The following is a 13,319-nucleotide window of genomic DNA, read 5'->3' as shown; positions in this document are numbered from 1 at the left end:
GCTGGCCTGGCGCCCACCAGGGGGCGCTGTGTGCCGCCGGCCTGCCCGCCGCCGCCTCTCGCGGCGTGGCTCCGCCTCGGCCGTCACGTGGCGGGGGCCAGCTGACGGCCGGCGTCACGTGAGCGGCGCGGGCGGCGGCGGCGGCGGCAGGGCGATGGCGGCGCACCTGAGCTCGGGGCGCGTCAACCTGACGGCGCTGCGCGAGGCGGGGCGCAGGGAGCTCCGCCAGTTCCTCGACAAGTGCGCGGGCTCCAAGGTGGGCGGGAGGGGACGGGGGACGGGGGGGGCCGCCGCCGCCCGGCGGGGCCCGGGCCTGACGCCTCTGTCCCTTCCCGCAGGCGATCGTGTGGGACGAGTACCTGACCGGGCCCTTCGGGCTGATCGCGCAGTACTCGCTCCTGAAGGTAAACGACGCGGCGGGGTCGGGTGGAGGCGGGCAAGGCGGCGAAGGTCCCTCAGCTGCCGGGCCTTGTCACCGGAGCTGCCCGCAGTTAGCTAACGCCCTTGCCTCCGCGTAGGAACATGAGGTGGAAAAGATGGTCACGCTCAAGCCGGGCCGCCTGCCCCAGGCTGACGTCAAGAACGTCATCTTCTTCGTCAGGCCCAAGCTAGAGCTGATGGACATCATTACGGACAACGTGCTCAGGTACGGCGGGTGCCGACGGGGGAAGGCGGCGGCTGCGAGGGGTCGGCTCGTGGTTCTCTTCTTGGGAGCCGGCCGAGGAGGGGACGGGTTCGGCCTGAAGCTGCCATGTGGTTTGTCGCGCCTGGGCTCCAAACGGGGAACTGCGTGCGGACACCGCAGCTGCAGCACAGCCGCTCGCGGGGCTCGAGTCGGGGTGCGAGGCAGCCTGGGGAGGGAGGGGGGCTTGTCACTTCGGCTGGCAACGGACAGGGTGCATTCCTCGTTAAGAGGATGTACGTTCCTTCTAATTAGCTGGAATGAGTCGTGCTTTGATTGACCCTCCTCTTGAGAACTGCAGGAAAACCAAGTCACCTTGCCCTGCTTTCAGACCTGTGGCTGTGGATGCATGTGGCTGGGTAAAAGATTCTGAAACACAAAGCTAGGGAGGGCAGTTGGTAATGCTAACCCAGCGCAGCATTGCCGTTTCCTTTGAATTCAGTGCCCCCAGCCCGCGGTCTGTGCTGGTTACCTGCGCAGCTGAGTTACCGTTTGCTGTGCTCCTGCCTGTGACTCTTCCAGGGAAGACAGAGGCCGCTCTCCCCAGAGGGATTTCCACATCCTCTTCGTGCCGCGCCGCAGCTTGCTCTGCGAGCAGTGGCTGAAGGAGCAGGGCGTGCTGGGGTCCTTCATCCACCGAGAGCAGTACAGCCTGGACCTCATACCCGTCGATGGAGACCTGCTGTCCATGGAGTCTGAGAGCGCATTCAAGGTAAGGGCTCGTCTCGTCTTCGAGAAAAAACGCTGTGCGTTTTTGTGTTGGCTGTCGGTGTTTGGTACAGAGGCTGTGGGAGGGTTTGTCGGTGACCCGCGCAGCAGGGAAGGGCCGTGCGGAGCACGTGTGGCTTGATCCTGAGTGCTGAACTGAGCCTGAACTTCTCTCTGTGTTTTCTGACTAAACACTGAAGGAACAATGACTACACCAAGCTGCACCCCAGCTCCTCTAGCTTTAACTGCTGGTGTTATTTTCACAAACGGAGCATTCACGAAGCTTAAAATACTTAGCTGTTACAAAGAGCCAGCACAGTTTGTGTCAATACGCAGCCGAAGAGCCGTGTACAATGGCTAATACTGCGCACTAAGCTGCGCTGAGAAGTGACAGTTGTCACACACCAGCTGCGTATCCTGTTTTCTCAGAATGCTGCGTCTGGGGACGGAAAGGTTTGGGAGTTTCTTTGGCCATCTCTGCCTTATTAAGCGTAGCCCAGAGGACGCGTCGGGGCTTGCCGCTGCTTGTCGGCAGCCATGATGAGGTGCTGTGCACTCAGATTGGCCTAATTAGAGGTAGAGGCTCTTTGCAGTCACTTTCTGACTCTCTTACTCCTCTCCATCAAACTGGGAGTAGCGTGTGGGGTTCAGAAATATTACAGTGTCCGGTTTGATCAAATGATTTAATATAATAACAGGACAGATAAGGTCCGTATTTGCCAACAGCCCTAGTTTTTCCCAGCCTATGTCTCCTCTGAACTGTTCACATGGACCACGTTCTGCTGTGGAAGCAGCTGTGTCGGATTGACACCTTCCATTGGGAATCCTTCTCGTTGTTTAGGAATGTTACCTGGAGAGCGACCAGACAAGTCTGTACCATGCGGCAAAGGGGCTGATGACACTGCAGGCTCTCTACGGAACCATCCCGCAGATTTTTGGGAAGGGCGAGTGTGCCCGGGTGAGGCAAATGTTGCTGCTGAAAAAATGCATCTTGTTCTTTGGAACTGCCTTAAGGAGTCTTTGGTTAAATGCATGTGTGGGTTTTTTGAATCCAGCCTTCTTGTCATATTGGAATGTCAGGATCATGGCCATCAGGTGTCTGTCATCTCTGGCCAAAAGAACAATCTTTGCCGTTCCATAAGTCTTCCTGTCAGGAGGATTTTTCTGATTTCGTATGTTTTGCTCGTAGGTGCACCGCCTTTGTGTTTTCAGCAGTTCTTCTTTCTGTGGAGTTTTAACACTTAGCCGCTCTGTTGGTATCAGAAGGGCTGAATAAAGCAGGAAATGTCTAACCTACTGCTCATGCCTTAGCTGAGAGATGAAAATCATCTCTCCCTATAACTCACTCACCCTTTTTTCTTCTCTCTGATCAACCTACGGTTTATTTGGTACCTTTTGTAATGAGGGAGTGGCTTGAGATGAACCCAGAGCTTTGGTCACAGTCACTGACTTGCTAAGCTGCGGAGAGCAGCAGAGAAGGACTTTGTTTTCTTTGTGTCATCCCGCCCCCGTCTGTCAGCCAGTTTGTACCTCTTGCCATTCTCTTCTTTTACACAGGGCTGCGCTCCATACTTGCATGAGCATGTGCTTGTAGGGCCTAGAAGTCAAACCCATCTGTTGCGGCCTGTACCGTAACCAGACCAACGTGATTTATTTTCAGCACGTGGCTAATATGATGATCAGGATGAAGCGCGAGTTCCCCGGAAGCCAGAATTCGATATTTCCCGTCTTTGATACCCTCTTGTTGCTGGATCGCAACGTTGATCTGCTGACGCCGTTAGCTACGCAGCTGACGTACGAAGGGCTGATAGATGAAATCTATGGAATTCAGAACAGTGAGTACTGCCGGGTAAGGGGGAGGTCTCCGGCGTGCTGGAGCAGGTTGCAGTGTGTCAGGTGGGTTTCTGCTTCACTAAATGACTGCGATGTGGGAGCAGCTCACCTGAATTTTGCGTGGGGATGGTTCAGTCCCAAGCTAGAGCCCGTCAGGATCAGCTCTGGCTCTCTTTTTGCTGAGGAAGGGGAGCTGAGTACAGTGCATTGTTGTTGAATGGGCATATTTTGGATGGTGGCTGGGCACAGACACAGTGACACAGAACACATAGTGTGGGAGTAGAAATGTTAGCGTATGCCCTCACGCTCCAGCCTGGCTGGCTCACGTGCCACACTGAGGGGACAGGAACAGTTTGTGAAAGGCTATTCAGAGCGCTCTCCTGCTCTTCAGGAGGTAGTAAGAAAAACTCCAGAGAGGCATTTATGGGTTTTAATCCCTCCTGCTGTACTGAAGAGTGACTGGAAGGCTGCCTCTAAACCTCTTTGAAAGCAGGGTAGCTAGCGCGTGGGTTCTGATGATGTATGTTTGTATAGGTCTCTGGGTCCCTGGGTGAGTACAGGGAGACTCTCCGTAATTAACACATATGCACTGAGTTGTCTGGGCGTTTATCTTAGCTTTGCTGCTCAAAACTGTTTCCAGCTCAGGGGACACGTTTCCACAGCCTGCTTGTCTTAACTTCTGGTGGTGAAGTTCCAGTCCTTATAAGGGTTATTTCTCTGTATTTGGTAGCTTATGTGAAACTCCCTCCTGAGAAGTTTGCCCCGAAGAAGCAGGGTGAGGGTGGGAAAGATCTCCCCACAGAACCCAAGAAGCTCCAGCTGAACTCTGCTGAAGAGCTGTACGCTGAAATCCGAGACAAGAACTTCAATGCTGTGGGGTCAGTGCTGAGCAAGAAAGCCAAGATCATCTCAGCAGCCTTTGAGGTGAGGCCTGTATCCGACTGTGCATCCCTTGGGCATTCTTGTCGTCAGATAAGTCACAGTTTGTGTTTAGCAGGGCTGTGGCTAGCAGCTCGAGCTGTTGCCATGGAGTAATCCCCCAGCCAGGGAAAAAACAGGAAGTCTTCAGAAGCCCCTCCAGTCTGTTCCCAGCCGAAACCAGGACACCTGGGATGAGATCAGCTCCGCTTTGACTATTCTGAGTAGGTGTTGGTCAAATCTCCTCTTAAGAATCCTGTAGTAATGCAGATCCTTTCTTCTCTTCTCCCCACACCTCCGTTCTGGGGCTTTTCCAATCCTTACTGTTATCTCAGATCTAGCCTAAACCACACTTCTGCTGTGTGAGCCCGTAGTTCCCATAACAGGAATTGCTTTCTTCAGTCTGCAGAACAGTCAGGTTGCTGCTTCCCTCTGCGAGAGGCCAAAGGTTAATTTTAGCGTACTGATCAATTCCACTTCGTTGCTGTTGTTACCTGTTAACTGAAAGGTCCTTTTCCCTTTGTATTCACCGAGGATGCAGAGAAAAGGCTTTAAGAAATAAAAGTCCAGAATGTACAGTCATAGAGTATTATGGCTGGCATAAAAAACAATAGGAATGTGAAAAAGACAGTTGTCTTACAGGAGGTTTGACCTGTAAATTCATGCTCATGTGTCACCTTAGACAAAGCTGGAGAGTGCTGTGGGGTGTGTTTGTGGTTTTGTTTGAAAACATCCTGTTCATGATTCATAAAGAAACTGAGATCCCCTATCTCTGCTTTCAGACTTCATGGTGATTCTCAAGAGAACTTGTTACATTGTTTGATTGTATTTCCTTGGTTTTTTCTTTGCCTCTTCACTTCTGCCACATTTAAGATGAGGTAGCAGTACCTTAACTGAAATACCGTGTGCTCAGCCTCATCTCCTAGTAAATGTCTATTCCTGCAATATTAGTGCTGAAGGTGCTCAACATGGATTACTCATACTGGTTGTTAAAAAAAAAAAAAAAAGAAATTTAAGAAATTGTCAGAGATAATAGGTGATAATGAAACAGCAGCATATCGGCAGCAGAGGACTTCTTAAATTGCAGGCTTCATCATTATCGCTTTCCTGCCTGCACTTGCCCATTTAAATCCTTCACGAGTCAAATTATTATTATTTTTATTCCAAGTTGCAGCAAGAGGCAAGTAACCCAAATGAAATACAGACCTCTGGACTGCTCTGAGAGTCGAAGTCTGCATTGTGCTTCATCAGATCCTTGCTCAAAACCTGGGACATTGTTACAGCCAGGTACAGTGAATGGCAGGCTTCTGCTTGCAAGGGACGCAGACCCTGCCAACCCAGTTCCTCGGCACCTTTCACTACTGCTTTGAGGGGAAACGTCCCCCATCTCTGACTGCGTTTGCCTACAGCTCCATGTTTACTGGCAGCTAGCAAAGTAATTCATCTTTGCATGAAAAAGGTAGTTTTGCTGGTAGGGAAACTGAGGCGCAGGTAGTGATGGCTGAAGTCAGACAAAGGTGGAGAAAAGTGATAGGCAACACTGGTATAATGGAGAAAAACAGTCTAATGATCCTGTTGTATTATGTCCTTCCTCTTCTAATCATCAAAGTGCTGTTACAGGTAATGCTTTGACTTTAGTATAAGCATTTAAAGTCTTTTGTCTAAAAGGTTGCATATCTCTAACAGTATCTGCTGTTGCAGTGAGTACAGTAAAAAACTTTTTCATGATAAAATGATCTAGTTGGTGTTATTAATCTGAACAAGACCTAACCTAAGCGATGGATTTCTTTAGGAAAGACACCACGCAAAAACTGTTGGAGAGATTAAGCAGTTTGTCTCACAGTTGCCACACATGCAGGCAGCAAGAAGTTCTCTAGCAAACCACACCTCCATTGCAGAACTCATCAAAGACATCACCAGTGAGTATTCGTTGAATAGTCTATCTGACTAATTTAAATATAGCAAGATGCAAGACAACTTGATGGACATCATTCAGCTTGGCAAAAATTGGCTTTGCTCCATCCAGTGCATCTCTGCTGAAATGTTCAATGTAGAAAATAAGCTGTCAGTTGCTATTGTATTGATTTTCATTCTTTTCCCAAAGCATCTGAAGATTTCTTTGATAATTTAACAGTGGAACAAGAGTTCATGTCTGGAATAGACACAGACAAGGTAAGCAGATAATGATAATTAGTGACTCTTACATCTTCAAAAAAACCCCAATGTATTTCTTTGGGGTTTCTTCCATTTGGGTTTTTTGAGAGAGGAAACGTCTGATCTAGATCATGTCTGTCTGCTTCCAGTGTCAAGGTTGGGAGCTCTCACATGTGTCTCCTTGCACGTTTGCAGTTTCCTCCAAGTGACATGCATTGCTGAATGTACTTGGAGACAGTGCTGTACTGTGTGCTTTGCCAGGCTCCGGTTACCTATCGCTGCCTGTAATGCAGATGTACACAGCTGGGGTGCTTTGACTCGTACAGGGGCACTACGTGCTGTGAGGGATCAGTGAAAGATTGAAGACCGTTAATCAGAATTTTTTCAGTACATCAGACAAAGTCTAGCTATTGACTGTGGAATCGACATGCTTTAGAAAGATGCTAGGTGGAACCAGTGCTGGATCGCTATTTTACAGGTGGTCTTGAGCTGCCTGGAGAGCCGCTGCACTCTCTTTCTTGCTGTTTTGGAGATACTAGGCAAAACTAGATCTTTCTCTCCAGGTCTTCTAGGCACTTTAACAGGTCTTTAAATTTAAGTAACAGCTTGTGTATTTTTTTTAATAGGCTAACAATTATATTGAAGACTGCATAGCTCAAAAACATCCATTAATCAAGATCTTGCGTCTCGTTTGCTTGCAATCTGTATGCAATAGTGGACTGAAGCAGAAGGTTCTGGACCATTACAAAAGAGAGATTCTCCAGGTTGGGCTATAACTTTTGGATCAATAAATTTCTGAGAAAATCCACATCAAAACCTCAGCTCTACAGCACTTGCATTCTAGACAGACGCATCTTATACATGGGTAGTGTTGACTTCCAGTGTGTACAGATGGAGCACTGAGGCTTCTGTTTGGGCTGATAGCAATGACTCAGGAGGTGCTTATATGTGTTTTACAACATGTAGATACAGAGAGGTTTGTATCATTGCACTTTTTACTATTATGATTTAAACACTCTAAATGGGATACACTCTAGAGAGATCTTAACCAAAAAACTTTTCAAAACGAACATCTTTGCCTTTTTTTTTTTTTTTTTTTTTAAAACACTCTGGTCATGGATTATTGACATGGTATTAAAGGTGAGTTCTTCGTATTGCAGACTTACGGCTATGAACATATATTGACCTTAAACAACTTAGAAAAGGCTGGACTCCTGAAACTTCAGACAAGCGGTAGGAATAACTACCCAACAATCAGGAAAACCCTGCGCTTATGGATGGATGATGTTAATGAACAGGTAAATATGTGCCTCAGCAGTGAACATTACATCTAACAATACAGGATTATGTGCAGCAGGAAAACCTTCATCTTTTTATTTTTTTTTATTTCTGCGGTGCTGTTTTGCAACATGAAGTAGCACTCACCTGCTGCTCACGCTCTGCTCTTTCCTGCAGAACCCCAACGATATCTCCTACGTGTACAGTGGCTACGCTCCGCTGAGCGTACGTCTGGCACAGCTACTGGCTCGGCCAGGGTGGCGGAGCATAGAGGAGGTTTTAAAGATGCTGCCGGGTCCCCATTTTGAGGAGAGGCAGCAGTTACCTACTGGCCTTCAAAAAAAGCGTAAGTTTTGCGTTGTTTTCCCATTTTTTAAAGGAAGGTGCATCTTTGTTAGGCTGAAACGAGGCAAACTGAAATGAGGGCTGGCAGAGTCCAGGCATCTATCTCATCTCCCTGTCCCACTGCAGTATTAGATCTACCTAACCCATTTTTGACAGATAGCTTTCTGGCCTCTTTAAAACGTCCAGTCACATATTCAGCCTGCTATTAATGCACAGCACCATGTGCACTGAAGATACTATAGAGCTGTACATTTGTTTAACTTCTCATCAGAATACTAAAATAAACCCTAACCTTACACTGTGATTTTAATAAGTAACATTACTTTACAAAGAAGGTCAGCATCACTCTCCTAGTATTAAGCCTGGGCAGGCAGAAGCACAGCCTACAAAGAGACTCCAGAGCTGGGAGCAGAGTCTGCATTTCTGGGCCCCAGTCTGGTATTCTGCCCAATAGGTTTCTCCTTTAATTCAGCTGCTATCTTTATTTTAGTTTTAGGTCATGTTGAGTTTGACAGTTGATGGACAGGAGACGTAAAAACAAAACTAAGACAACCTGTAAATTTCTCTGAATACACAGGTCAACACGGTGAGAACCGAGTCACTCTGGTGTTCTTCCTGGGAGGTGTAACATACGCAGAAATTGCTGCACTAAGATTTCTGTCCCAAATGGAAGATGGAGGCACAGAGTACGTCATTGCCACTACAAAACTGATCAATGGAACAAGCTGGATCAAATCCTTGATGGAAAAACTGGAGCCTGCCCCTTTCTAGGGTCTGTGGCAAGAGACAGTAAAAGTGAGAGGCCCTGTGTGACACAGGCACGTCAGCTTCTGGTCTTCTGGCATGGCTGCTTGAACGTCAGAGAAACACAACAGTGAAAGCAGCTCTCCTGAGACCAGCTCATGATGCAGTTACCCTCATCCCTCTCTGCACTTGTGTTCCTACTGTTTGTGGAACTGCCTAGTAGACAAGCAGTGCTGAAAGGCACTAACAATGAAATAAACAATGGGAGAAAGAGAGAGCCCTGCTCCTGGTCTGAATTGGCAAACAAGCGTTGGGGGAGCGGGGATTTGCCCTGGTCCTTCTATTTGCCAAATTGCTTCTTTTTTTTTCTTTCAGTTTAGTTCTAGTGGGAGATGTGATTACTTCTTTTTACCCTCTTAAAGGTAAAAGGTGCTGAGGAGGCAGGATGGTTTCTGTTCCTGATTTCATACCAATATTCCCAGTCTGTCTTTCTCTCTCTGGTGCCTGCTATATTCCATCAATGTACTGGATCTGTTTCTGTCAGAGGTCTGTACTCGGCTGTACCCAGGGTTCAGTTTCCTGCTCATCTTTCTGATGAAAGCCAAGGAACTTGTGCTTCCCCCAGCTTCAGCACATTCGCATCAACAGCCAGCAGCAAGGGCCAGGCCACAGTAGCTAAATTTTCTCGCATCCTTGGAAGCTGATTGTACAATGGAAAGAGAACTGCTGTAAAGGGGAAGCAGTAACTTTTTTACTGCATAGATTTAGAAACTTCATGGCTCTCAGGCATCCAGAATGATGCACCTGCAGGACCTGCTTAGCCTGCGCTGTACTGTAACAAGCTGTCTGTTAGGGTTAGTTGCCTGTAGGCCACACTCAAGTCTGCTGTCCTGCACGCTTTGGCCAAGGCATTCATTGGGTTTCCTGCAGCAACAGCTAAACCTTGAACTATCCACATGCATGTCGACAGCACTGACTAGGAATACAACCAACTGCACCCAAATTACAAGGGAGATGCTTGAGCCTTTTACTTCAATTGCCCTCTGAAGGGATCGGTGTGAGGTGGCTTGTTTGTCCTGGGTACACCCGCCTGACTCTGGAAAGCTACTCCGGATCATGAATGACATCAGTGTGTCAAGAGCTTATGTCTGAAGACACACAGACACTCCCCGCATGGGCCTCAGGCCAAAAATAGCTACGTCAGTGACCCAGTAAACAGCGGGCTTAAAACAGACACTTTTTTCACCCCCCCGTTCAGTTTATAAATTGTGGTACTTGCTGCCACAAGCTGTTGTAGAGCTCAAAATTATAAAATGGAATTTTCCATGGTCTTGGTGGCTGGGCCCTTGGTGTTGCTGAGCCAGTGTGTGCAAGAGGCAGCTTCTGGCTCCAGGAGAGACAGCCTTGCTAATTGCTAGAGGCTGGGAAGGCAGACCAGGGGTCTTTGCTTATGCCTGTGCAGCTGACCACTGCCAGAGCCTGTGCCGCTGCGCCTCAGCCCTGTCACTGTCACTATACTCACGTGCTTCAACAGCAACCAGTGAGGACTCCGTTTCACACTGCATTTCACTCTTAAACAGTTAAAAACAACTAAAAAACCACCCCACACCTTAAATCACTCTCTTAGCAAACATTTCTGCTCTTAGTTATCCTGCATAATGCATAATATGTCCCAAAACCCCCTTCATTTTTCCAAGTCGTTACAGTTATTACTGTGGGTTTCGGTCTGTTGTTTTGTTCTGTAAGATCGAGTTCTGGCACATCAGCCCCTTCACAGAGCCCCTCTGTCTGTTTAACTCCCGTTGGCTTATTAGAATAAAACAAAAATGTATTTGATCTTTTTTTGAAAGTGTTTCCTCACTCTCTCTCTCTGGAATACAAAAATAAACAAACCCCTGCACTGTGGTAGCTGTATCCTTCTCCCTCTGCCCCAGGATAATTAAATTACCTAAGTTGAAAGTACTTTTCTAACATCTGGATGTTTTTTCTTAGAGCTTCTACACTAATTACATTCTGTTCTGCCACAACATACTACATCAGAAATATCTATGGGGTTTCTTGACTTTTAAAGAAAATTATATTTTTAATCATTTGGGACTTTTTACTTCAGGTGGGTAGGCAACTTGCAGACTTGTCTTAAAAGAAACAAAACATGCTGCAACTTTGACAATGATGCAAGGAGCAAATGTGGCTTGCCTTGCTCTGCATTATTTCCGCAGTCCCACTGTAAAGTAGGTAATTTCACAGTATTTAAAAAGAAAATTGAAGTAGCTTTGGATCAAAAATTAGACATCACTGTGCAGAAAAAAACAAGAACCAATGTGATTCAGAGCAATCCTTACAGAGTCTCCTTGGCTTGGCCTTGAGGGTCTTTGTACTATCACAACTTCCAGATATTCATTTTTTTTAAATCTTAAAAAGTGAACTAACTGCAAGGAAATGAATAGTACTGATGGGGCTAGTTTGTGAAGTAAGCTCACGATATGTAAAAGCTACATCACAAGTGAATAAAGGAAACCATGCAAAGTGCCAATTCAACAGCTTGCTTACCTTTTCACTTGAACCAGCAGATGTGTGTGTTAGTAACACTAGAGGCAAAACTTATTTTGAAAAGAGTTTATGCCGGACACTTGGTAAATTTTAATTTACCAACAACATTGCTGCATATTTTTTTGCAGACTGTAGCCTGCACCACCACCAAGCTAGAGCCATGTGGACACTCAACCTAGACAAAGTCTCTTCCTGGAACTATGCAACAACAACAGCAAAAAATAAAAGCCATCTTGACGTTGATCGATTCTCTGGAGGAGCAATTACTACTTAACAGGCTTCCTGAGCAGCTTGATTATGTTCTGCTTCTGTCTAAGGCCTTGCTGACCACGCGGGTAATAATTTGATAACAAGAGAGCCTAATTAAATTAAGGGGCCATTTTCTACATTATAATATCTTTGTAGGTAAGAGATTTGATTTGCAGTACGTACTCTTCCTTCTCTCTGCTGTCTGCATTTGTCTGGTTTATAAGCAGAAAAGGAAAACATTACCCAACCTCAACCCCAAAATACTTTCACTTTTCATCTAACATTATGGGAAAGCAGTTTTGCTAAAAATAAACTCAGAGCTTACCTCCCTCCTCCCCCTCTTGCTGCAAAAGAGTTGTAGCGCTCGCTCTCTAAAAGGTAGGGATGACTTCTTGGGTGTGCAAGGGTGAAGCTAGAGCAGTGAACTAGTGACAGTGCAGCGATGAGGCTGTCTTCAGCGCTCGCTCGCTCTTGATAAAAAAGCCCGACTCAGCCCGCACAGTTCCATCCTGTAATGTGCTGCTGATCTGGGACGATCCCCAGCTCTGTGTGAGGATCCTCCTCCCCAAGTGGCCCACAGAAGCACAGGGGCTCTCAGAGAATGGAGCAAGAGGCACAACAGCCTTCCAGATAACTGCAGAATAAAAAGTATAAGATGGCACAACGCTTTGTTAGAGGAAAACCCCCCCATTTAAACAAATGCAGGTTTTGTCCTGGTAACACTAAGCCATGGCGCTTAAACTCACAACTACTGTTGACAAAAGCACTCTGGGGAAGGGGAGCTATTTGGCATGCTCTGTACTGCTGCGCTGCACAGAGCGCAAAGGCGCTATGTCATATAATAATTGGTCCTGACCACACCTAGTGCATTAGTCCTCGTGTGGGCTGCAAACACAACCTCATTACTCCTGGCTCCCAGACGAGCAGATCAGAAGGGGATCAAACTACAGCACAAACCGTTTAGAAGCCAGAAACTGAAGGGACAGCTGCAGAACAAAACTAGAGAGAAACAGGAACTTTACAAAGTAGAGCCCATCGTCTGCCTGGGTAAGCAGTTTATTTCTTTATCAACATCCTTTTAGATAATCAGAAATCACGTAAAGCCTATAGATAGAAAACTTCAATGCTTTGAACAACTGGGAAACCACGGCTGGTTTTAAAATGCAATAGCTCCTATAATGTATACCTGTGCCTGAGCTTAAAATGAAATGACTGAACTCTTTAATAAGACCAAAAAGTGAACTCTTTATCACAAGAGCTCTTTAAAAAATATTCTAAGTCGCCGGATGGGAATTCAGTTTACTTTGGCTGGCTTTAGACTGTTTAGAAGAGAAATAATCCTTTTAGGTTAGCTTTATCTTAAGTCTGGTTTTAAATTCCCTTTATGTGCTTGACTAAGAGTGTGGATATTTTTGATCAGGCACAGTTACGATCAAAATTAAAAAGAACATGTAAACTGGAGAGACGGTAGAATCTTTAGATGGGTCTTCACAGCTTTAAGTCTAAGGAGCCAACAACTTTTGTGAAAGAGTTCAGATTTTATATTAAACTAACAAATGAGTGATCACTTCTAAAGTGATGTGTAAGTACGACTAAAATACAGCTAGAAGATGAATTCTAAAGCATCTTATCCTCTGGCTCCCATTTAAAGGTTATTTTTAACATGAGATATAAATATTTGCCTGTGCAAACTTGTATTTAAGCCTCAATTTTTGTCATTCTTAAACAAAAGGCTCAGTTTGTGCCAGTATCTCCATTAGATGCAATTATATCATTAAATATTAATGGTGGCTTCCTTGGAGGAATTGACCACTTTGATCAGAACACACTGTTGGTAATGCACCATCAGCGACTGCTC

General features: G+C 46.3%; 1 protein-coding gene across 6 annotated transcripts; it reads left to right on the top strand.

The window, feature by feature from the left end:
• The first annotated feature begins 154 nt into the window (after positions 1 to 154).
• On the top strand, positions 155 to 10,498 carry VPS33A (VPS33A core subunit of CORVET and HOPS complexes). 6 transcript variants are annotated; one of them, XM_050906595.1, is made up of 13 exons: positions 155 to 256; positions 339 to 404; positions 519 to 646; positions 1,205 to 1,394; positions 2,232 to 2,348; positions 3,051 to 3,225; positions 3,954 to 4,147; positions 5,934 to 6,060; positions 6,246 to 6,313; positions 6,922 to 7,059; positions 7,456 to 7,593; positions 7,751 to 7,919; positions 8,496 to 10,498. In XM_050906595.1, exons 1-13 carry the CDS (start codon positions 155 to 157, stop codon positions 8,687 to 8,689), a joined length of 1,806 nt encoding a protein of 601 aa, XP_050762552.1. In that variant the 3' UTR covers positions 8,690 to 10,498. The 6 variants fall into 6 exon arrangements, 5 of the variants coding, with proteins under 5 accessions (XP_050762552.1, XP_050762553.1, XP_050762555.1 ...); XM_050906596.1 differs by lacking the exon at positions 2,232 to 2,348; XM_050906598.1 differs by lacking the exon at positions 8,496 to 10,498 and having other exon boundaries at positions 7,711 to 7,759.
• The last annotated feature ends 2,821 nt before the right edge of the window (positions 10,499 to 13,319 follow it).

Source organism: Gymnogyps californianus, chromosome 16 (assembly GCF_018139145.2).
Source record: "Gymnogyps californianus isolate 813 chromosome 16, ASM1813914v2, whole genome shotgun sequence".
Classification (NCBI taxonomy): Eukaryota; Metazoa; Chordata; class Aves; order Accipitriformes; family Cathartidae; genus Gymnogyps; species Gymnogyps californianus.
This window is presented reverse-complemented; position numbering and strand designations above follow the sequence as displayed.